Source organism: Gopherus flavomarginatus, chromosome 3 (assembly GCF_025201925.1).
Source record: "Gopherus flavomarginatus isolate rGopFla2 chromosome 3, rGopFla2.mat.asm, whole genome shotgun sequence".
Taxonomy (NCBI): Eukaryota; Metazoa; Chordata; order Testudines; family Testudinidae; genus Gopherus; species Gopherus flavomarginatus.
The window spans coordinates 223,662,880-223,687,859 of NC_066619.1; the positions used below are offsets into that span (position 1 = coordinate 223,662,880).

The window sequence follows — 24,980 nt, forward strand, 5'->3', positions numbered from 1 at the left end:
CCCGGCGCCCTGTGGGGAGATGCTCGCGGGCGGGACTGGCGCTGTGTAAATACCGCAGGGCCAGAGCGGGCAGCGACGCCCGTCACCTTAGCACGAAGGGAATCCGAGTCTTTTATTAGAGTAATTTTGGCCTTTGTCTTTGTAGCCAAGTAACTACTGCGGGGCTGAGAGCAAGGACTGGACTGACTTTCTGTGGCGCATGGCGCGGAGGTCGGTCCCCGGAGCGAGGGGTCAGCCGGGGGCATGGCAGGGGGCCCCGCAACACCAGCTGCGTCACGTGCGAGGGCACGATTTACAAGCCGGCAGTTGTCAGATGCGCAGTGGCCCATTCTGCCCTGCTGCCAGCACGTCCCTTTCCCTGGGGTTTGGATTGCCAACGTTCGAACTGCACAAAATGGAACATCTTATTCCCGCCCCTTTCTTGAGGCCCCTGGGCTGGGGCAGGGTGTTGGGATGTGGGAAGGGGTGTAGGCTCTGGGGTGGGGCTGGGTACGAAGGGTTTGGGGTGCAAGAGAGGGCTCCAGGCTGGAGGGGCACAAGGATTCGGAGGGCAGTCAGGGCTGCGGGTTGAGGCGGGGGTTGGGGTGCAGGAGGGGGTGAAAGCTCGGATGGAGCCAAAGATGAAAGGTTCAGGATATGGGAGGGGCTCTGGGCTAGGGAAGGGGGTTGGGGTGCAAGGGAATTAGGGCTCTGGGCTGGGGCCAGAGTGTCGTGTGGGGGCTCTGGGCTGGGGCAGGGTGTTGGTGTGCAGGGGGATGAGGGCTCTGAGTGGGACTGCAGACTCGGGTGGGGCCGGGGATGGGGTGCTTGGGATACAGGAGGGGGCTCCAGATTGGGGGGGCCAGGGCTTTGGGCGCAGGCTTATCTTGGGCGGCTGCAGGTCAGCGGCGCAGCTGCCTGTCCTGGCTCATGCTGTACCTTGGAAGTGGCCAGCATGTACAGCACCTAAGCGGGAGTTGGGGGGGGGGGGGCCAGAAGGCTCTGCACGCTGCTCATGCCTGCAGGCGCCGCCCCCCAGCTCCCATTTCTCCCATTTGCTGAGACCGGCACCAAGACAGGTAGGGACTAGCCTGCCTTAGCCCCGAGGCACCACCATCCGGACTTCTGTCAACCTGATCTGCGGTGCCGACAGACGCTGACAGGGTCCCTTTTTGACCGTGTGTTTCCTGTCTTCATTGAGTCTCTTTCTGTTAGTGCATTGTACCATAAACTCACAGGTGATCTCACCCTTCTTCACAGTATTTTAGAACTAGAGAAGGGTAGGACTGCACTCCAGGCAGGACTAAGTATTATCTAGACCAGAGGTGGGCAAACTGTGGCCTGCGGCCCACATCTGGCCCACAGAATCCTCCTGCCTGGCCAGTAGCGTAGCCGGGGGTGGGAGCAGGGGGAGCCACTGCTCCTCCAATGAGCACAAGTGGCGCCTTTTTAATTTTTACTTTGAACGGGGCAGGGAGGGGCCTAAAAAAAGGCACCACCCACTGTGGCGCTTGTACTCACTGGGCTGCGCTCCGGGTCTTCGGTGGGTCTTCGGTGGCAGGTCCTTCAGTGCCGCCTAAGACCTGGAGCGTGTGAAGGACCTGCCGCCGAAGTGCCCATTGAAGACCCAGAGCACCACCTGGTGAGTACAAGCGCCGCAGCGGGTGGCACCTTTTTTTATGTCTGCCCCCCCATTCTCTCCATCCGGCTATGCCACTGTGCCCAGCTCCTGAGCTCCTGGCCCGGGAGGCTAGCCCTTGATCCCTCCCCTGCTGTTCCGCATTCCCCGCAGCCTCAGCTCACTGTGCTGCCAGCGCAATGCTCTGGGCGGCGGGGCTGCAAGCTCTTGCCAGGTAGCACAACTGCAGAGCCGCATCCTGACCTGATGCTCTGTGCTGCGCGGGGGCGTGGCTGGCTCCAGCTGGATGGCACGGCTGCCTGTCCTGGTGCTCTGCGCGGCACTGCTGTATCACCGCCAACCACCAGTGCTCCAGGCAGCGTGGTAAGGGAGCAGGGGCTTGGCACAGCCTCCCCTAAGCAGCCCTCCATACAATTTCGTAAACCTGATGTGGCCAAAAAGCTTGCCCTCTTCTGATCTAGACCATTCCTGACAGGTGTTTAGCCACAGGCACCAGCTTCCTCCAGGTCCTGGGGGTGCTCAGCACCCCCCACTCTTCCTCAGGCCCTCCCCACTCCTTTTCCCCAAGACCAACTGCAGGCCCACCTCTTCCTACCCCACTCTGCCCAGGCCCCGCCCCAACCCTTCTCCCAAGCCCCCAACCCCACCTCTGCTGCACCCCATCCTACCTCTTCCTGCCCGGTTCCGCCCTATCCCCCTAGTGTGCCCTGTCACTGCTCCAACCCCACAAGCACCTCCTGCAGGCTACGGAACAGCTGACTGCAGTGAGTAGGAGGTGCTGGGAGAAAGGGGGAAGAGTTGATCAGGACAGCCAGCGGACAGGAGTGCTGGTGGAGGAGAGAGGGAGCTGGCTGCCAGTGTGTGCTAAGCACTAATTTTTTTACGTGGCTGCTCTAGGTCTGGAGCACCCACAGAGTCGGCTCCTATGTGTTTATCTAACCTGCTCTTAAAAACCTACGACAGAGATTCCATAACCTTCCTAGGCAATTTATTCCAGTACTTAACTATCTTGATGGTTAGTAGTTTTTCCTAATGTCCAACCTAAACCACCCTAGCTGTGATTTAAGCCCATTGCTTCTTGTCGTATCCTCAGAGGTTAACGAGAACAATTTTTCTCCCTCCTTCATGTAACAACCTTTTATATACTTGAAAACTATTATGTCCCCCCATCTTCTCTTCTCCAGACTAAACAACCCCTTTTTTTTTCAAATCATCCCTGATAGGTCATGTTTTCTTGATATTTAATCATTTTTGTTCTTCCCTGGACTTTCTCCAGTTTGTCCACATCTTTCCTGAAATGTAGCATCCAGAACTGGACACAATACTCTAGTTAAGGCCTTATCAGTGGGGAGCAGAGCAGAAGAATTACTTCTCATGTCTTGCTTACAACACTCTTTCTAAAGCATTGCAGAACGATGTTCACTTTTTTTTTTTTTTTACAAGTGCTACACTATTGACTCATACTTAGCTTGTGATCCATTATAACCTCCAGATCCCTTTCTGCAGTACTCTTTCCTAGGCAACCATTTCTTATTTTGCATGTGTGCAATTGATTGTTGTTTCCTAAATGGAATACTTTGCATTTGTTTTTAGTGAATTTCATCCTATTTACTTCAGACCATTTCTCCAGTTTGTCCAGATTATTTTGAATTTTAATCCTATCCTCCAAAGCACTTGCAACTTCTCCCAGCTTGGTATTGTCTGCAAACTTTATAAGTCTACTTTCTATGCCATTATCTAAATATTGATGAAGATAGTAAATAGAACTGGACCCAAGAATAATCCCTGTGGGATCTCACTCAATATGCCCTTTCAGCTTGACTGTGAACCACTGATACCTACTCTCTGGGAACGGTTTTCCAACCAGTTATGCATCCACCTTATAGTAGCTCCATCTAGGTTGTATTTCTCTAGGGCTATGTCTACACTAGCAAGTGAAAGACAAAACTTTTGTCTTTCAGAGGTGTTAAAAAAAACACCCCCAAAAGACAAAAGTTTTGTCACCGACAAGTGCTGGTGTGAATAGCACTTTGTCAGCAGGAGTGCTGTCCTGTGGACACACTGACACTGCTCGTTGAGGTTAGAAGATTTTTGTCAGCAGGGAAATCTCTCCTGCCGACAAACAGAGGCTACACGGCATGCCTTTTAGCGGCATGGCTGCAGTGGCACAACCGTGTTGCTAAAAGTTGGAACCACGAGAATGGTGAAGATTTAATGAGAGTGAAATTTTAAAAGGTTTAATATTTTTCGCTGCTCAGTTATATTAGGCCCAGATCCTGCAGGCAGAGTGTCTTCACTACCAACAGCACTTTAACATGGCTGTGTAATCATGGCACCAGAGCTGGGAGAGAGCTCTCCCAGTGCTGTAAAAAAACCCACCCCCGTGAGGGGAGTAGCTACCAGCACTTGGAGCTGGTGTATTGTCTACACTGCCACTTTATAGTGCTGAAACTTGTATCACTCAAGGGGGTGTTTTTTTCACACAGTAGTCCCATGTGTTTACTCACTGTAGCAGAGTTAAGCATATGCATGTTTGTAAAATAAGGGCTTAGATTATAAATCCTTTAGGGCAGGGATTGCCAAAACATTATTAGTGATATATTTATGTTTCGTTTTATAACCTTATGATGATAATTAAGGGTGTGATAATAAGGAGACTGTGTTTTGTATTATAATCCTATTTATTGTACAGTGCCCAAAGTCTACTTGGTGGGTTCAGATCTGCAGGAAGTCAAGGTCCCTGCACTGAGTTTACAGACTAAGACTCCAATTCTGCAATGAGATGGTCCAGGCTGGACTCCTGTGTCCTTAGTGGCCCTCTTATGGTCTCCCTGCTGACAGATCCATTTGCAGATTAGGGCATTAAGTGCCAAATGATGGCTGTAGTTATACAAATGTAAATCTGGAGTAACCCCACTGATTTCAGTGGATTTATAGGAGAGTAAATGAGATCAACAGAGATCAAAATAGAAAACAATTATGGTTGGAGGGGATAAATATTTTTCTTTTGGGTTCAATTTTATTCATGTGTTTACTTGCCTGAAAAAGATTTCCATTACAAACAGAGGGTTACATAAATGCTCCACTGAAACACACACACACACACACACACACACACAGCTGCCCAGAGGATTCAGGGGGCCTGGGGCAAAGCAATTTTGGGGGCCCCTTCCATAAAGAAAGGTTGCAATACTATAAAATACGATAGTCTTGTGGAGGCCTCTGCAGGTCCCGAGGCAAATTGCCCCACTTCCCCCCCCCCCCCCCCCCCCGCAACACGCACAGTAAAATCCATCCCCACCAAAGTCGATGACTTTTAAGCACTCCCCGGGGGTGAGGTTTTCGGTCTGGGTGGGCAGGCCGCGAGGCCTTGCTGTGTGGAAGCAAAGGGTTGAGGACAGACCCGCTGGGAGTGTGGCTGCCGCTCCTTGCCCGGCGGAGAGCACATGGCCCCTGCAGCTGTCACTCAGGCGCCTCCTTCTCCTCCCCCTGCTGGACACGCGCGGGCACGGCGCGGCCTCCCCTTGCTCTCACCCAGCGCTGGGCCAGCAGCGGGGAGGAGGAGCGGAGCAGCCACTGCTGCCGCCGGAGTCGGCGGGGAGGGTTGGTGAAGCACTGGCTGGCCCCGCTCCCCTCCTGTGCTGCCGGGCATGAGCCCCGGCTCCCTCTCCTGCCCGTGCGGTGCCAGCAGCCGCGGGGCTCGGGGAGAGGCGACCTTCCGAGGGGGCCGCTGGGGCGGGAGATGCGCTTGTTCCCAGCGGCGCCAGGAGCAGTATGTTCCCCGATGCCGACAGCACTAGCAGCAGCGGGCAGCCCGAGTCGGCGGGCGCCGCACTCTCCGGCGCCCCGGGAGCGCACAGCCCCGGCGGCCAGTCCTGCCGCAGCAGCGCCCCCGCGGCAGACGCCGTCGCCGGCGGGGAGGAGGAGGCGGACGACGAGGAAGAGGAGGAGGAGGATCCCGGCTCGTCCCGCCTGATGCTGGCGGCCGGGCTGGGGCTGCTGGCAGTGTCCGTGTTCCACCTGGGGCGGGCGGAGGCGGGGGACGGGGGGCAACCGTGCCTGGCCCTGCTGCTGTTGCGGGTGGCCCTCTACCTGGGCTGCGCGGCGGCCGCCTTCCTGCTTGGTACCTTGCTCGCCTTGAGCTGCCCGACGCGCGGCCGCCTCCGGCCCCCGCTGGACTTCCCCGCCGCCTGGAGTCGCGAGCCGAGGGAGGACGCTCCGCTCCTGCGGGCAGCCACGGTAAGTGACACCCCAGCCTCTTATCGCTGCTGGCCAGACCCTCCCTCCCGCCGATCCCGGCCGTGCCTCAGCTACATGCCTTGGGCCCGGCAGCACGGAGGCCCCGGGTACATTTTGAACTGCGATTTCTTGCTCACTCCTGTTTTGGTTTAAATCCCCTCAAACCGCAACAGGGAGGGGCTGCGATTCCGGCCCCCCCTTCCCAGCGCAGACTCCCGGGGGGATTGTGTGTGCTCGAAACCACGCGCGGTGGGGGGCTGCTGTGGAGTCTGCCGGGTGTTAATCTTACCCTTCGTCTCTGACAGATGTTACGTTGCAAATGCTCTGCGTTGACAGGGCTGCTGCAATTAAGTGTTGTTGGCTACAGCTCAGTCAGGAGCTTGCTCCTGATCATGCAGACTTGTCCCCGGTAAACGTTGTATGATGACCCGTTTTCCTGCAACTGGTGAAAACGATGTTTATTCAGGTCAGTTCAGCTCTGCTTAACTGGCACAAGTTATGCAAGTTGCTAAAGGGTATATTTAAATCGAGAGTGCCCGTAGGTAGCCCTCCGGCATTCAGGAACAAATTCGTGGCAGTATATTAAAAACACTGGCGCACATGTCAGTCTTCTTGCCATTCCTTTAGTTTAAAAAAAATTAGGTGGTGGAGGGGAATAAGATACAAGATATTCATGTTGCTTCAATGCAAATACAACTGTAGGGAATGCCCAAGAACTGTCCCTGAGTAAACTTTCTCATAATAGCTCCTTGAACTCTTACACACCTGCAAGATGAACTTGGGAAAGACATGCAGCTTTATATTCTGTTTACCCTCCCAGGTTAAGACCCCCAAATATAACAGTTTTCCCTGCTGAACTCCAAAGGCCAGTAGTGTAGAGGCAAACCCTGTGTTAACACATCCGTAGACTTGCAGACTTCTTGAGAAATGTTAGTCAAAGCAACTTATATTAAGCATTTCCTGCCCCAAATAAAAAATCACAGGACTGAGAAAACTATTGCTTGGCAGGAGGAATGTTTTCACTCCAGTACTGCATACAGATATAAAGGATATGACATCCCAGGTAAGCTCAGTATAGCTGATAGGAGACACATGCTTGTGAACTGCATATTTTCATGAAAATATAGTATAGGTAAGTGAAATACCGCAATAATAAATAATGCGGTTTGATATAGTGCATTTCAGGAATAGATCTCAAAGTGCTTTACAACGAAGGGTAAGTGTTATTAGTCACATTTTGGTATAAATCCTAATTGGTAATAGGATCCAGTTAGTCGTGTTTAAGGTTGGTGTTAACAGCAACTTGAAAGTGTTGTCATTTCTGTATTTCCAGGTTGATGTCTGGTTCAGCTTTTGACACCATGGGCCTCTGAAAGGGAGAGAGCCTGTTATAATTCACTCAATAGTATAGTTTGCCATTCTTTCACCTTTCCCATCAAACAAGCTAACAAAACTTTTGGGAGAGGACTTGTTTCTTCGACCTATTAGTCGTTAAAGAGGGAATAGTAGGAAGGACCAGAAATAAATTACCAGGCCTTGTGAAGATAGTTGTTTTTTTTCTTCTCCTGTGCTCTCTTTCTATTTTCATCTTCCATAATGGATGAAAAAAACATGCAGATCATTCATGGCAGTAGTACAATAAATAAAAGCAATAGTAAACATTTAGTTATAAGAGCTAATATTTATAGACATACCATCCTTTCTCACAGACCGTAACATGTATGGTTCTAGGCTGTATTTGGCTTTCAGTTCTTTAACATAAATAGGAAATATTCCCAACACTTAGCAGAAATTGGTGCGAGACAAGATGCCAAAGGACAACAAAGAAATATAATGTCCTAATTTTACTCTCTTCTAATCAAGTACGTATCAGAGGGGTAGCCGTATTAGTCTGGATCCGTAAAAAGTGACAAAGAGTCCTGTGGCACCTTACAGACTAACAGACGTATTGGAGCATGAGCTTTTGTGATCTTCTGCTCCAATGCGTCTGTTAGTTTATAAGGTGCCACAGGACTCTTTGTCGCTTTCTTCTAATCAAAACTCTTAAAATTCCCTGGGCATATTTACTTACCAAACACAAACATGCCCTGTATTCTGCAATGCCTTGGGTTAATCAGATGTACTAATTTGTGTTAATAGTGTAAGAGATAATTTTGACTGATTTTAAAAAAGTCCCTTGAATGGATAACTGAAAGGGGGAAAAAATAAACTTGTGTGTTCACAGGTTTCTCTTAATGTAGCTCTGTGAACTATTCCCCAGGAACTGAGAGGCCACAGTACTGCTCTTTTTCCTTTCTAAATTGTGTTTTGGTACCGAGTCACTTTAATGTCTCTAAGTGGGTTGAGTTGCCACACTCCCTTTGAGAAATACCAAAACTAAGATGGATGAGACTCAATGACTGTACATTTAGTTGATATGAACGATCCTTTATAGAGAGTGGTTTATTTAATCTAACTTGAACTAATAGAAAGGAGAATAAACATGTTTTCCAGCAAAAAAATATGTATTGGTCATAACATCATCCCCAGATTCTGGAGATTAGTTGTTCTACTGTTTTAAATTCACATAAAAATATTCTCGTGTACACACATGCCCAGCATTGAGCATCTCTTGAAAATTTAAACATGATATAGTTAATCACTTTTTTGTTTTGAATTTCTTTTAGGAAAATATCTTTCATGTATACTTAGCAGGATTCCTTCTTCAAAACCATTTTTATACAGTTATTCTGGCTGAGATTTACATGGCACTGTTACACATTCTGAGGTGGTCAGCTTTTCTTTCAGTCCATATGGAATCTATGTATAATGGATAATGCTATGTACATGTGTCCCTTGTGCAAGAAAAGAAGAATTGCATTTCTTCCTCCTCAGACTACCTAACTACCGCCCAGTCTTTGGAGCTGCTGGGGTCAGGAAGATGAGTTTTATTACTTAAATTGTAGAAAAATCAGTAGTGAGATTATTGGAATATAGTCCCTTGTGGATCAGACAGGATAGCTGGCAGCCTAGACCAATCATTTGATATGGTGTAGAAAGCTGAGCATTCTTCCCTCTTCTGATGGGGAGAATCAAATGGGATGGTAAATGGCAGGAGCCACAGCAGCTATCAGAAGAGGTACACCTTTGCGTGTAGGTCTCTTTTCTTAAATGTGAACACAGTCACTAGGTGTGGGAGGGAGGGCTGGACACAATGTGGAATGGCAGGAACAGCATCCTACGCATCTTTTGGTTAGGTTCGTATATGTTATTCAGAAACATCCATACTTATCCTAAAAATTAGGTTTTTTTCTTCAAAATCTACCTGCTGAAGCCTAATTTATCCCCCCTTCCCCCGATCCTTCAGATATAGAAAATCACTGATCCTTAAGGTGTCCTGCTATCCACTTCTGTCTATATTGAGAATATGCCATTTGCTGTTCAGTCACCACTGCTTTTTGATCATAGGATTTCTGATTTCAGAAACCAAGAATTCTGGACTGTCCTTGTTCAGGATTGCTCACCAGTTTCTCCTCTGCATGTTGACATTTGGAGATGTGCAAGTTTGTCCTTATTTAAGTGTTTTGTTAATCTCCCTTTAATGATGCAGTCAGCTAACTTTCCTAATGCTGAAGTTAATCTTATTAATGCATAATTCACTAAATAAAAAAAAAGCTGCCATCATACCATCTGCCAGTCTTCAGAAGTATTTCTAAGGTTATATTACATAGATCCAGTCCTGCAATGGGAGTTCCATTTGCAGAATTGGGGCTATGATTTTGATAGTTCTGCAAAGTAATAATTGTTGTTGTTTTCTTTTATAGCTCTGTTGAATACTCTTTCCCCTTGGGGATTTATGGCACTTTCCGTAGAACTCAAAATCTGACACGATTATGCCTTGATGAGTTGCAAAATGTAACCTTGGGATGATAATTTCTTCCTCAGTGAAGGCTGAAGCAATGAAATTAAATTCTTTTGGAAACTCCATCTTATTTATTTGCTCCCATGACTCCTTGGTGATAGAGTGGCCGTCAGACTTGCATGCACCTTTCTTGTGTTAGACACATTGAAAGACTTCCTTGTTGTCTTGCTTTGCTATCTCATGTATCCTCTTTTGTCATCTTTATCTCTGTCTCACAGTTTGCCTGGCAGTTCATTTGGATAATTTTATTTAGACATTTAATATTTGTCTTCTGAAACCATGTTGGTTTTGGTGCAGGAGAGTGCTCACTTTAAAAGAAGTATTTTATGACTGACAGAGAACATAAGGAAAGAGCTGCTTCTCTCTTGACAAGTGAAAGCCACATTGCTTCAGTAATTTAGGAGGCCAAGTGCTGGGATGGCCAGATTATCACTATCCAGATCTTCTGCAGGGAAGTCACAAACTTGAGACTAAAACTCTGTTGGTAGCCCAGTGAAAAACGATCCCCATTTGGATTTTGTATTCAGGATATGCCTTGGAATTTAGAATGCTCTCTCTTAAACACTTGATCAGTCATAAAGGTTCTTGAGATAAACTTGTTTTGGGCCTCTTATTATTACTTGATTTTTGTCACCCTGTGATTTGCAAAAGGGAGCAAACCCACAGAAGAAATTACCAGCGGAAAAGACAATTATACACTTTCTCCCTCCTTCTTCTCATCTGGTCTGGCTTGGCTGGTTATGTGTTATTTACAAAATAGCTGCATGGTCCATGGGCTGTGTGGATAAAGAAGGTGTGGTGATGGAAACAGAGGATTCTGGGGCAGTCATTCTGTACTGTATTTCCCCAAAGAGAATGCTCACCCAGCATAGTGGAAAAGGAGCAAAATTAATGCTGATTAAAGCAGAATTCCTTCTTCGTGTTCTTCTGTCCCTCCCGTTAAAGGAATCAGAACACAGAGTCTTTGCTGTAGAAGGAAGCTTGAGATCAAAAGGCTTGGAGATAAATGCAGAGGGATTGTCTCTGTAGTAGGTTAAGCTGGGGTCCATGATCTGTGGAGTTGAGGCCTGGGTTTTTCCCAAACCTTAACCTATTCAGATCCTTCGGCTCTTGAATTTGCTGGGACCTTTGGGTTTGAGGGCTGATCGTTTCTTTCCATACATTCTCATAAAGGAGGAGAGCATGGGGCTATTCTGTAGGCAGGGAATCCTCCGCTAATTCATAATTATTCTTATGAAATTGTGCACAAACCTTTGCTCTGATTGTGAGGGCTTTTTTTTTTCATATTAAATGTAATAGAACCACTAATGGACGAAAAAGGAATATTGCTTTGTAAACAGACATTGAAATGCTAACATTACTTAGACAAATTAGAAATAATCACAGGATATGGGGATAGTACATTCAAAACATTTTTTTTCTCAAACTGCGTAGTCCTGTCTGTCTAATTTGATACAACTTTAATTAAACTTTCTATAAAGTTGTTATTGTTGGAACCTCCTAGTTGTAGAAGCTAGGGCTTGGTTATCTGTTTTTATTTATTTATATCACTTCAACTCCATCTGTTATCTCCTTCCTCTATTGTGAGGGAGTCTTGCTTGTGTCTGGCTGGGTGTCAGCTCCCTAAAAAAAACAAAACACCAGCAGCCTTTTTTGCCCTCTCATTGGGGCTGTGGCCTTTCGTTGCAGGTTAACAATAGGTGCACCCAGTCCCTGAGTCCCTTTGAACTGTTCCCCTGTGATATGCAGCCCCTGATACTGGCTATTTACAGAAATCTCAGATCCTCTGCTCCCAAGGGGGCAGCATACCCCAGTTAACTAGTTTTACCTTAAACCACCATTCCAGTAAACCACACAGCACTTAAAACATAAAACAAAAGTAGGTTTGTGTAAGAAAGAATAGAGCTTCAACCTGAAACAAGAGAGAGTGATGGAAACAAATGGTTAGTGGGTATTCACCCACGAAAGCTCATGCTCCAAAACGTCTGTTAGTCTATAAGGTGCCACAGGATTTTTTGCTGCTAACACAAAACAAAATCATCTGATACGAATCTGAATCTATACTTGTTAATAGTTACCTTTTCTGTCTAATAAAATAGGTCCCCTCCTTCCAAAGTTCAGTCTATTGCGGAGCTAGCTGGCTGGCTTTATAGGAACCAGGATCCAAATTTTCATGAGAATTCTTGAGGGGCCGGAGCTGTCTCCCCAGTGAATGGATACAGAGTGCCTTTCCTCACTTGGTGTTATAGTGAAACAGTCTGTTGTCTTTATTCACATGCAGGGCAATTCCCTGTCTGTTTTAATGTTCCTTTTGTACTTCTAAGTGGTTTCAATTATTTGCAATTGTCTCTGAAGATTTTCCACTGAAAGTCGTGGGATGGCACAAGGGTAGACAATTGAGTCACGGATTACATCTCGGACTAACCAGGATGGGGTAGTTTCCCCCTCTACTTGAGTGGGCCATCACTGAGACATATTATCCACTGGTGACCTAAGTTTTAGTCCAAGCCCAAAAAGCATACTTTCCCTATAATTACATTATTTCTTAAATATTACCTGTATGTACATACATCTGGCAATGGTTATGAATCTTGACAAGATACAAGTGTTCTGTAGATACCTTATATATTGCTCCTATGAATATCCTGCAAGACGTTTGTTTGGTGTAATGGGTTTATTGGGTCTGACGCTAGAGTTGTTTGCAAAGAACAGGGCACCCTTTGTCAAATGGCCTCTGTGTCACAAACTATGTCCAAGTTAGGGGGTTACACTGTTTTAACTCTGTTTGTTTCTAAACTGACAGTCAAAGTGATACAAAAACTGTGCATAGACCAGTCCTTAGTGTGACTGATATATAACTTTTTTGACATCTAAAATTGATTTTAAAATATCTTAAGTTTCTTAGAGGTTTGTGTGGGTCTTTTGTGACTGAAAAAATGCTTCAGTACTGTTCATAAGGTATTTCTAGTAGGAAAATTATATATCCTTCTCAGTTAAAGTTGAACTCATGGAAAATCTATAAAACATTATTAGAAGCAGCAACTCTTGATTACCGCAGTTCAGTACTTATGTAGTAAAGTTCATGTACATCATGAGACTGTGACAACTAAGATTTGTTAATAGTTACAATATTGGATAGCACAAACAGGTATGAGTCATTTGCTATTGTTTTTTGTGTATGAGGCCTGGTCTACACTACGCGTTTAAACCGAATTTAGCAGCGTTAAACCAATTTAACACTGCACTCGTCCACACAATGAGGCCCTTTATATTGATATAAAGGACTCTTTAAACCGGTTTCTGTACTCCTCCCCGACGAGAGGAGTAGCGCTGAAATCGGTATTGCCGTGTCGGATTAGGGTTAGTGTGGCCGCAAATGGACAGTATTGGCCTTGGGGCGGTATCCCACAGTGCACCATTGTGACCGCTCTGGAAAGCAATCTGAACTTGGATGCACTGGCCAGGTAGACAGGAAAAGCCCTGCAAACTTTTGAATTTCATTTCCTGTTTGGCCAGCATGGAGCTCCGAACAGCACGGGTGGCGATGCAGTCCCAAATCCAAAAAGAGCTCCAGCATGGACCGTATGGGAGATATTGGATCTGATCGCTGTATGGGGAGACAAATCTGTTCTATCTGAGCTCCGTTACAGAAGACGAAATGCCAAAGCATTTGAAAAAAATCTCCAGGCTATGATACAGAGTCCACAGCACAGTGCTGTGTGACAAGTGTAACGGAAAGCCAAAGAATCAAATGGACGCCCATGGAGGGAGGGAGGGGGGACTGAGGACTCCAGCTATCCCACAGTCCTCGCAGTCTCCGAAAAGTATTTGCATTCTTGGCTGAGCTCCCAATGCCTGTAGGGTCAAACACATTGTCCGGGGTGGTTCAGGGTATATCTCGTCAATTTACCCTGCCCCCTCCTCCTGTGAAAGAAAAGGGAAAAGAATCGTTTCTTGACTTTTTTCAGTGTCACCCTATGTATGTCTACTGCATGCTGCTGGTAGACGCGGTGCTGCAGCACTGAACAGCAGCATCCTCTCCCCTCCCTTCTCTGGTGGCAGATGGTACAGTGCAGAAGGACTGGTAGCCGTCCTCGTCGTCATCCCGTGAGTGCTCCTGGCTGGCCTCAGGTGAGGTCAGCCGGGGGAGCCTGGGTAAAAATAGGAATGACTCCTGGTCATTCCCGGCAAATGGTACAGAACGGCTAGTAACTGTCTTCATCATAGCAACTGGGGGTGAGCTCCATCAGCCCCCCCTCTTTCATGTCTAAAGAAAAGATTCTGTACTGCCTGGACTATCATAGCAGCGGGATGCTGGGCTCCTCTCCCCCCCCCCACCGTTTAATGTCCTACCTGGACTATCATAGCAGCTGGAGGCTGCCTCCCCCTCATTTTATCTCACTAAAAACTCAGTGTTTCTTATTCCTGCATTCTTTATTACTTCATGACACAAATGGGGGGGACACTGCAACAGTAGCCCAGAAGGGTTGGGGGAGGAGGGAAGCAACGGGTGGGGTTGTTGCAAGGGCACCCCCTAAAATGGCATGCAGCTCATCATTTCTGCGGGATCTGACACGGAGCAGCTGTGCTCTCTGGTTCTCTGGTACACTGGTTCTCTAGTACACTTGCCCTATATTCTAGGCAGGACTGACTCTATTTTTAGATACAACATAAAGGAGGGAATGACCCGGGGAGTCATTCCCATTTTTGTCTTTGCACCCCCGACCGACCTCAGCAAAGGCCAGCCAGGAGCACCCATGACAGCAGCAGATGGTACAGAATGACTGATAACCGTCATCTGATCGCCAATTTACAATGGCAATGCAGACGGTACAGAACAACTGATAACTGTCTCTGCTATCTTGCAAAGGCAAATGAATGCTGCTGTGTAGCGCTGCAGTACCGCCTCTGTTAGCGGCATCAAGTACACGTATGGTGACAGTGACAAAAGGCAAAACGGGCTCCATGGTTGCCAAGCTATGGTGTCTGCCAGGGCAATCCAGGGAAAAAGGGGGCGAAATGATTGTCTGCCATTGCTTTCACAGAGGAAGGAATGAGTGACGACATTTACCCAGAATCACCCGCGACACTGTTTTTGCACCATCATGCATTGGGATCTCAACCCAGAATTTCAATGGGCGGGGGAGACTTCGGGAACAATGGGATAGCTACGGGATAGCTACCCACAGTGCAACGCTCCAGAAATCGACGCTAGCCTCGGTACATGGATGCACACCACCGAATTAATGTGCTTAGTGTGGCCGCATGCACTCGACTTTATACAATCTGTTTTACAAAACAGGTTTGTGTAAAATCGGATTAACCCTGTAGTGTAGACATACTCTGAGTCTTTTGCCTTTTGGTCCATAGATTAAAATTGAAAAATGCTTTGCACAAAGTATGGGTATATTATGTACATTGTATTCTGAGTTCTGTACTAGTTTTATTTTTTGCATGAGTGTAATAGAAAAAATTGCTAATTTTCCTGTGTGTGTGGTATGGCACTGCTGCACTGTCGATGACCTTCTACACAGATTCCTGTGTCACTCTGCAGTATTTCTCAGAAAATTCAGCATACTGTGCAGCTTCCATACAATGTATCTACATTGCATCCTTTAATAGTTGTGTAGTGTGCCACCAAATAGATAATTTTTTTAAAGTTTTTTTATTACCCTTGTCAGTTGTGATTTCTTACCCAGTTCCTCCTGATCACCCCTTTTGTTCAGACATCATGCTGCTGAGTATCGCTGTCTCTCAGTTCTTGTTGGCCATATTTGATTTAAGAAGAGCACTCCTTACCATTTAGAAGATAAAACTTGCAAATTATAAACAATAACATTCTGTAAAATATATTTTTATGAATTAAACTGTGAGTTTGCAGTTGCTTCAGTAAAGTACTCCACAAAAGGATTTTTGATTTCTAAGTTTTAACTATAAACACAGATTGAACACCCACAGTTTAATTTAAAAAAATCAAATTGATGTTTTATCCAATAAACACTGGACAAACTTTGGAAATAGTTACTTGTATCTAAGTGCTTGTCTACATGGAGCAGTAATGCAGACTACTAGGTGTGATTTCTAAAGTGCACTAACATGTTGGTCAGTGAAGACCCTCCTGGTGCGCACTGAAGATTCCCTGAAGTGCTTTAACATAGTGCTGTTTGAAACAGTACTATATTAACGTGTACTAGGGAACATTACTCTTTACTGTAATGAGTGAAGTACCAGTATATAATATGTTACTCTGTAAAGTACATACAATGAGATCTCCCCTGCCCCTTTTTTTTGGATATCTACATAAAGCTGAAAAATTCCCCACCTCCCCCAATGAAATTAATAAACCCTATCAAACAGAAGTCTTACCCTCAGTAGGTAAGGAGGCACTGCTCTTTGTGTTTAAGCATAGGACTTTTAAGACTGAAATATGAAAGGATCAAATTGTGCAGTGATCTCACTTTGTAGAATTGTGTATATTGGATTATAGTGCCTGTGTTACGGAGTAATTCCTGCTACAGGAAGGGATCTACTCTTAAAGTATTGAGCTGATGTCTTTTCCTCTGCTTGTTAAAGAGGCACTGAGTTGAAAAGAAGGAAAAAGTCCTATGATATGAGGCAAAAATAAGTGTTTAATATTTTTAGTTCCTTTGTTCTGGATTCCATTAAAACTAGTTTTGAATGTAGAAATTTGTGGCAGATGCTTCACTGGATCCCTTACTACTCTAGAACAAGGAAAAAGATACTCAATGCAAATATTTAATATAAGCAGGTATATGTGTCAGAGAATGATCCTAGTGGAAGACTTGAATGGCTTTTGTTTGCAGAACCGTCTGAAGTATCACTCTGTTAAATTTCTTTAGAAATTTAAGTGGAATATTTTATGCAGCAGACTCTCTCCCCATTTCTTTTTAAATTGAGAGATTGTGCATAATTTTATTTCCCTCTTGTGAATAAGACACAGAAATCCTGAAGTAATCCCATGACTGGCATTATGAATTTGCTGTGTGAAGCAAATTGTCTCAAAAGTGACAAGTTATAATCCTAAATATATTTTTGTTAGTATTTTTCAGGCTCAGGAGAATGTCTAGAAAACCCTCAGCTGTCCATAACTATCCTTTTTGCTTGAGGGGACAGAGAAGTCATCTTGTATGTGGTGTTCCAGATCTGTGGAACGTCTTATGTGGTTATGATTCTACCTTTTAAGTGCTAGGAGACATTCATATGAAAGAACTCTATGAAATAGTGTAAGATTAATTCATTGATGGTGCTGTGATTTATATAATTATTACTACAGTAACTCCTCACTTAGGCCTGGTCTACACTACGCGTTTAAACCGATTTTAACAGCATTAAACCGATTTAACGCTGTACCCGTCCATACTACGAGGCCCTTTATATCGATATAAAGGGCTCTTTAAATCGGTTTCTGTACTCCTCCCCGACGAGAGGAGTAGCGCTAAAATCGGTATTACCATATCGGATTAGGGTTAGTGTGGCCGCAAATCGACGGTATTGGCCTCCGGGCGGTATCCCACAGTGCACCACTGTGACCACTCTGGACAGCAATCTCAGCTCGGATGCAGTGGCCAGGTAAACAAGGAAAGCCCCACGAAATTTTGATTTTCATTTCCTGTTTGGCCAGCCTGGAGCTCTGATCAGCATGGGTGGCAATGCAGTCCCAAATCCAAAAAGAGCTCCAGCATGGACCGTACGGGAGATACTGGATCTGACCGCTGTATGGGGAGACAAATCTGTTCTATCAGAGCTCCGTTACAAAAAACGAAATGCCAAAGTGTTTGAAAAAAAAATCTGCAGGCTACACAGTGCTGCTTGACAAGCGTAACGGGAAGCCAGAGACTCAAACGGACTCTCATGGAGGGAGGGAGGGGGTACTGAGAACTCCAGCTATCCCACAGTCCACAGCAGTCTCCGAAAAGTATTTGCATTCTTGGCTGAGCTCCCAGTGCCTGTATGTTCAAACACATTGTCCGGCGTGGTTCAGGGAATAGCTAGTCAATTTACTCCCTCCCCCCCCACATGAAAGAAAAGGGAAATAAATCGTTTCTTGACTTCTTTCAATGTCACCCTATGTCTACTGAATGCTGCTGGTAGATGCGATGCTACAGCAGTGAAGAGCAGTATCCGCTGCTCTCCCCTCTGTGGTGGTAGACGGTGCAGTAGGACTAGTAACCATCCTTCTTATGAACCCGTGAGTGCTCCTGACTGGCTTCAGGTTAGGCTGGCCGGGGGCGCCTGGGTGAAAATAGGAATGACTCCCAGTCATTCCCAGTAGATGGTACAGAACGGCTGGTAACAGTCTTCATCATAGCAACTGGGGGCTGAGCTTCAATTAGCTCCCTCCCTTTCATGTGAAAAGAAAAGATTCTGTACTGCCTGGACTATCAAAGAAGTGGCATGCTGGGCTCCTCTCCCCCACAGTGCTTAATGTCCTGCCTGGACTATCATAGCACCGGGAGGCTGCCTCCTCCTCATTTTATGTCACTAAAAACTCAGTGTGTTTCTTATTCCTGCATTCTTTATTACTTCATGACACAAATGGGGGGGACACTGCCACGGTAGCCCAGGAAGGTTGGGGGAGGAGGGAAGCAATGGGTGGGGTTGTTGCAGGGGCACCCCCTGTGAATGGCATGTAGCTCATCATTTCTGCGGGATCTGACACAGAGCAGATGTGTTCTCTGATACACTGCTTCTCTAGTACATTTGCCTCATATTCTAGGCAGGACTGACTCTATTTTTAGAAACCATAAAGGAGGGATTGACTCGGAGAGTCATTCCCAGTTTTGCTTTTGCTCCCCCGGCCGATCTCAGCCAGGGGCACCCATGATAGCAGCAGACAGCACAGAAGGACAGATAACCGTCATCTCATTGCCAAATTACACTGGCAGCAGACGGTACAGAACAACAGGTAACCATCTCTGCTGTCATGCAAAAGCAAATGAATGCTGCTGTGTAGTGCTGGAGTATTGCCTCTGTCCGCGGCATCCAGTACACATACGGTGACTGTAAAAAAAAAAAAAAAGCTGAACGGGCTCCATGGTTGCCGTGCTATGGCGTCTGCCAGGGCAATCCAGGGAAAAAGGGCGTGAAATGATTGTCTGCCGTTGCTTTCCCGGAGAAAGGAATGACTGACGACATTTACCCAGAACCACCCGCGACAATGATTTTTGCCTCATCAGCCACTGGGCTCTCAACCCAGAATTCTAAGAGGCGGGGGAGACTGCGGGAACTATGGGATAGCTATGGAATAGCTACCCACAGTGCAACGCTCCAGAAATCGACGCTAGCCTCGGACCATGGATGCACACCACCGAATTAATGTGCTTAGTGTGGCCGCGTGCACTCGACTTTATACAATCTGTTTTATAAAACCGGTTTATGTAAAATCGGAATAATCCCGTAGCGTAGACGTACCCTAAAAGTCAGTATTCCCCAACCTTTTTGTGGCCAGTAGCACATTCATGTTTTCAGAAGAGTGTGGCGGACGCCAACAATTTTCAAGGCTTATTTTGTATTTGTACATTAAATAATACAAAAACCATCATATTTAATAAAAGCAGCAAAGAATCCTGTGGCACCTTATAGACTAACAGACGTTTTGGAGCATGAGCTTTCATGGGTGAATACCCACTTCGTCAGACGAAGTGGGTATTCATCCATGAAAGCTCGTGCTCGAAAACGTCTGTTAGTCTATAAGGTGCCACAGGATTCTTTGCTGCTTTTACAGATCCAGACTAACACGGCTACCCCTCTGATACTTGACATCATATTTAATATTACATAATATATGAATCCATAAGATAAAAAGGGTAATTTTACATGTAGAAGGTATTAATTACATTATTCGGCAATGACTCTTTCACCTTACCATATGAATTTGCTCTTTTTTATCTACCTGTAAGAAAAATTAAGGAGTTTTTACAAAATAAATATCATAAACAGTTTTCATCTTATTTATTTTAAAAAGGGAAAACATTGTTGAACTGCTGGTCCAAATATATTTATTATTCTTACTTTAATATAGAATGAAGCCTGCAGCCCCGGAGTTCTCTGTCCCCGGCAGGAGGGCGGTTGTGGGGACCGAGAACACCGGCACCCAAAGCCTGCAGCCCTGGAGTTCTCTGTCCCCGGCAGCGGTGGGACTGCGGCTTCTCTCCGCTTCGAAGCCAGAGAGAAGCCATGGCCCAGCGCCTGCTGGGCAGAGAGCACACCGGTGCCTGCAGCCCTGGAGAAGCCGAAGAGAAGTCGCTTCTCTCCCATGCTGAGCACTAGGCAGGCCCCGCGCCTGCCGGGGACAGAGAACACCAGCGCCTGCAGCCCCGGAGTTCTCTGTCCCCGGCAGGCGTGGGGCCACGGTTTCTCTTTGGATTAAGTCGACGTCCCGCGTCTGCCGGGGACCGAGAATACCGGTACCTGCAGTCTACAGCCCCAGAGTTCTCTGTTCCCTGCAGGGGCGGTGCTGCAGCTTCTCTCTGGCTTCGAAGCTGTGGCCCTGCCCCTGTCGGGGACAGAGAACTGCGCCCGCAGCCTGCAGCCCTGGAGAAGCCAGAGAGAAGCCGTAACCCCGCGCCTGCCAGGGACAGAGAACACCGGTGCCCGTAGCCTGCAGCCCCAGAGTTCTCTGTCCCCGGCAGGCGCGGGGCCACGGCTTCTCTCCCCTGCTGGGCACTAGGCAGGCGCACATAAATGCTGCAGCGGGCACCATGGCGCCCGCAGGCACCACGTTGGGGACCACTGCTTAAAGTCATCCCGGTTAATGTTGTTTCATTGTTACGTTGCTGATCAGTTAGGGAACATGCTTGTTTAAAGTTGTGCAGTGCTCCCTTCTAATGTCATTTGGCAGCCACCTGCTTTGTCCACTGCTTGCAGGAAGAGCAACCTGTTGCAGCTAGCTGGTGGGGGCTTGTAACCAGGGTGGACTGGCAGCCCCCCATCAGCTCCCCGCTCTCCTAAGTTCCCTGGGCTTCAGCCGACCAGCAGGCTATCGATCGCCAGTTCAGCTGTTTATTCCCCCCATTGCCATGTGCTGCTCCTGCCTTCTGGCTTGGAGATGCTCCCAGAGACTCCTGCTTGCTGTGTGTGTGTGTGACAGGTTAGATCACAGAACCCCCCCCCCCCCTTGGGAGCTGCCACCTGATGTGCCAAGACTACCTCTGACCCTGCCTTGTTGCCCTGTCAGCTTAGGACTTCAGTGCCCTGCCTGGTTTGAGCCAGACTTGCTAGCCTGCTGCAAATCCAGACCCAGGTCTGAATCACGTCCCCTAACAGCTGTAGGCTTACCTGAAAGCAGCTAACAGAATTGTTCTTGTCTTTAACACTCAGATGCCCAACTCCCAAAAGGGTCTAAACCCAAATAAATCCATTTTACCCTGCATAAAGCTTATACGGGGTAAACTCATAATTGTATGCCATCTATAACACTGATAGAGAGATATGCACAGCTGTTTGTCCCCCCCCTCCGGTATTAATACATACTCTGAGTTAATTAATAAGTAAAAAATGATTTTATTAAATACAGAAAGTAGGATTTAAGTGGTTCCAAGTAGTAACAGACAGAACAAAATGAATTACCAAGCAAAATAAAATAAAACACCCCAGTCTATGTCTAATACAGTAAGAAACTGAATACAGATAAGATTTTCACCAGTTCCAGACTGCTTCCTTTTACAGACTAATCTCCTTTTAATCTGGGTCCAGCAATCACTGCAGCCACTGTCCTTTGTTTCAGTTTCTTTCAGGTATCTTTGGGGTTGGAGAGGCTCTCTCTTTAGCCAGCTGAAGACAAAATGGAGGGGGTCTCCCCTGGGATTAAGTAGACTTTCTCTTGTGCAAAGTCCAGCTACAAAATGGAGTATTGGAGTCACCTGGGCAAGTCACCTATCCATGCATGACTGAGTTCCTTACCAGCCAAGCCACATTCCTGGGAAAGTCCAGATGTGGACTGGTGTCTCTAAGTTAATTGCTTGCTTAAGTATTTCTTGATGGGGCACATAATGAGAATAGCCTTTTCTCAGGAAGGTGACCAACTGCTTCACTACAGCCTACTTAGAATCAAACAAGTATGCAGCCAATATTCATAACTTCTAATACAAAAATGATACATGCATACAAGTAGGATTAATAGATTCAGTAGATCAGGACCATTACAGATATATGTTATATGGCATATGTAGCATAAAACACATTCTAGTTATGTTATACACACACACAAGCATGTTTCCATAAAGCCTTATGGGTGGCACCATCACAGGGGGGCTAATGTCAGGGTGTCTCCTTCCCCCCTGCTCCTGCACCCTGCTTGTTCTCCATATAGAGCAGGGAGGGAACACGGATGGAGAGAGACGGAGAGAGCTTGAGGCAGCAGCGGCTGTCTCAACTTCCTGATCCACTTAAAAAGACAATGCACTTAAGAGTGGGTCAGCTTACTTAAAGGGGCAGTGTGCATCTCTCTCTCTCCCCGATGCACAAAGTGGGTGTCTGTCTGCTATGCTGTCTCTCCTCCTTCCTGTTCGTGCTGCCTTCATGAGAGACTACATTGACAACAATGTGTTAACCCGTGAAGGCTCAGCCAAGTGCTCGTTCATCATTTAGCAGCAAGGCAATCCCTGGGAAATATCGCTCCATCTTCCACCCTCTAACTTCACCACCTCAACCAAGCTTCACAATCATCATAGCTGTGCACAGTATGAAACTGTTTGTTTAAAACGTATACTCTGTGTGTATCTGTATAATATATAGTTTTTTGTCTGGTGAAATTTTTTTTTCCCTGGAACCTAATCTCCCTCTATTTACATTAATTCTTATGGAGAAATTGGATTCACTTAACATCCTTTTGCTTAAAGTTGCATTTTTCAGGACCATAACTACAATGTTAAGCGAGGAGTTACTGTATAATGGTAGCACCTGAAGGCTCTGATTGAGGATCAAGAACCCATTAAAAGTGTGTTGTGCCAGACACTGTACATGCATCAGAAGAAAAAGATAGTGTATTAATTGCACCAAAATGCACTGAGCCATCTGACTCTTTTTAAAATTAGGTTACAGTTTGGGCAGATAGAAGTTCTAATACTTTATTTGTGTTTGGAAGGGAGACTTCTCCCCAGATTCAGAGGAAAGATTTTAGCACATTTTCCCCCTTCCTTCAATAACTTTTACATTTACCAGTAGCACATTTCTAAAGAGCTATGTCTTCAGCAAGGAACTGAACCCTTTTCTGTATTTAAAAATTGTACTGCAATAACATGGGACTGTCTTGCATCCATGTACAAATTCTCTCCCATTAACAGATCTGTGCACTTAAGTCAACATAATTAGTCTGGTTTGCAATCAATGCAACTTCATATCTGTTGGAGTTCGGTCGGTTTGGCAGCAATGTGGCTGCATCCCACTTCCAATGTAGTCAAGGCCTGAATTGCAGATCCTGCCTGCTCCTTCTGGACATAGTTTTAGAATCATGCTCTAGTGAGGACATCCCGTTCCATCCCTGCTTTGGTGCTGTAGAGCAGGGATTGGCAACCTTTGGCACATGGTTTGTGTACCTGTGGTGTCCGCAGGTTCGGCCGATTGCAGCTCCCACTGGCTCCGGTTCGCCGTTCCAGGCCAATGGGGGCTGCAGGAAGCACTGCGGGCTGAGGGATGTGCTGGCCGCCTCTTCCCACAGCCGCCATTGGCCTGGGATGGCGAACCATGGCCTGTGAGAGCTGCGATCAGCTGAACCTGCGGACGGGGCATATAAACAAACCACTTGGCCCGCCGGGGGCTTACCCTGGCGGGCCACGTGCCAAAGGTTGCCGATCCCTGCTGTAGAGGTGAATATCTTAAAATTAAAAAAATGCTTATTTAGGTAAGCAGCTTAAAAATAAATAGTCATGGATTTTTTTATGGCTAGCACTTTACTTAGTTGAAAAGTGCTTTGGAAAATTGAAAGGGCTCACATTTTAAAATGCTTCACGGGGCTGAGCAAAACCTGTCTGACAGAATGTTCTAATGATTGAATGTTTGCTACTGGCCTCTTGCTGAGGTGTACCAAGGTTCAACATTTGTCTTTGTATCCAAGCGAACTTCTGGTCCAGGAATTTTGCTTCCCTGAGATTTTGTAAATCTATAAAAATGTTACACTGTTTACTAGACATTTTTTTAGTTGCTTAGAGTGCTGGACCTGTCAAGTGTCTGACTGTTGACTGATGAGATTGTAAATAGGAGACAATTCCCTTTACCAAATATAATGGAATTATTGCAAATCAGAGCATTTAAACCCCAATACATCATAAGATTCTCACTTCAAGTGCCCATTTCAATCTTTTAGGAAAATGCCATTGATTTTGTTTTAATAATTTGGATAGCAGGAGTGTCTTGTAAAAAGCCGGCGATTTTACTATTATCTTGGGCTTTATTTTTTCTCTTCTTTCTTATGCAGCTTATTCCTCTATCTTTGGTAATAGGTGTTCTTTTATTTCAGAGTCATTTGTCTGGAAATGCACATGAATCGCTTCAGTCTAGGAGAGTGGTCATTTCTCATAACATGGATAAAGCTCTGAAAGAAGGTGAGTCTTACCTGGGAGCATGAGTCGATAGACTGTGAACCTCTACTCAGATTGGAGAACAGTTACTTGCAAAAGTAATCCCATTTACATTGAGGGGACTTCTTGCAAAGTGAGATGCTATTCAGCAGTGTGTAAAGATATCAGAATATGATGCAGAATTCTTCCAATTCAACATATTTTGTCCTGGATTAAAATAATGGTGGAAGGAAGGGAATCTTCATAAGATGTAATAATTCTGTAGACAGTAGTAAGTCGCATAATGTAAATGTTGCACTATAACTGGCATCTCTTCATTTTAACCATTGTAAAAGACAAAGGAAAACTCAAATGTAGTTAATTTCAACGGGATTGGTAGATAGAAATGATCTGATATGATGATGTTTGAGGTTGTTATAGTCAATAATACATGTCGCTTTCATGGTCTTTATACTTTCTTCCTTGTGTGCAATTGAGATACATCTGCTCTACTGACCAAAACAAGTTTCTACTATTATTGGTGCTGTTCAGCTATGGAGGAGCCCAGGAGCTAGATCAGGGGTCGGCAACCTTTCAGAAGTGGTGTGCTAAGTCTTCATTTATTCACTCTAATTTAAGGTTTTGCGTGCCAGTAATACATTTTAATGTTTTTAGAAGGTCTCTTTCTATAAGTCTATAATATATA

At 45.9% G+C, this 24,980-nt stretch overlaps 1 protein-coding gene across 6 annotated transcripts in view; it reads left to right on the top strand.

The window, feature by feature from the left end:
- The first annotated feature begins 5,008 nt into the window (after positions 1–5,008).
- Positions 5,009–24,980, top strand: part of SNX25 (sorting nexin 25) — a 157,999-nt gene continuing 138,027 nt past the window's right edge. For 2 of the 6 annotated variants that reach the window (XM_050948374.1, XM_050948372.1), the window contains exons 1-2: positions 5,010–5,857; positions 24,235–24,319. In XM_050948374.1, coding sequence (XP_050804331.1) covers positions 5,393–5,857; positions 24,235–24,319 — 550 coding nt within the window. In that variant the 5' untranslated portion in view covers positions 5,010–5,392. Of the gene's footprint in view, positions 5,858–24,234; positions 24,320–24,980 lie in introns of all 6 variants that reach the window. The other 4 variants (XM_050948375.1, XM_050948373.1, XM_050948370.1 and 1 more) reach the window with 4 other exon arrangements.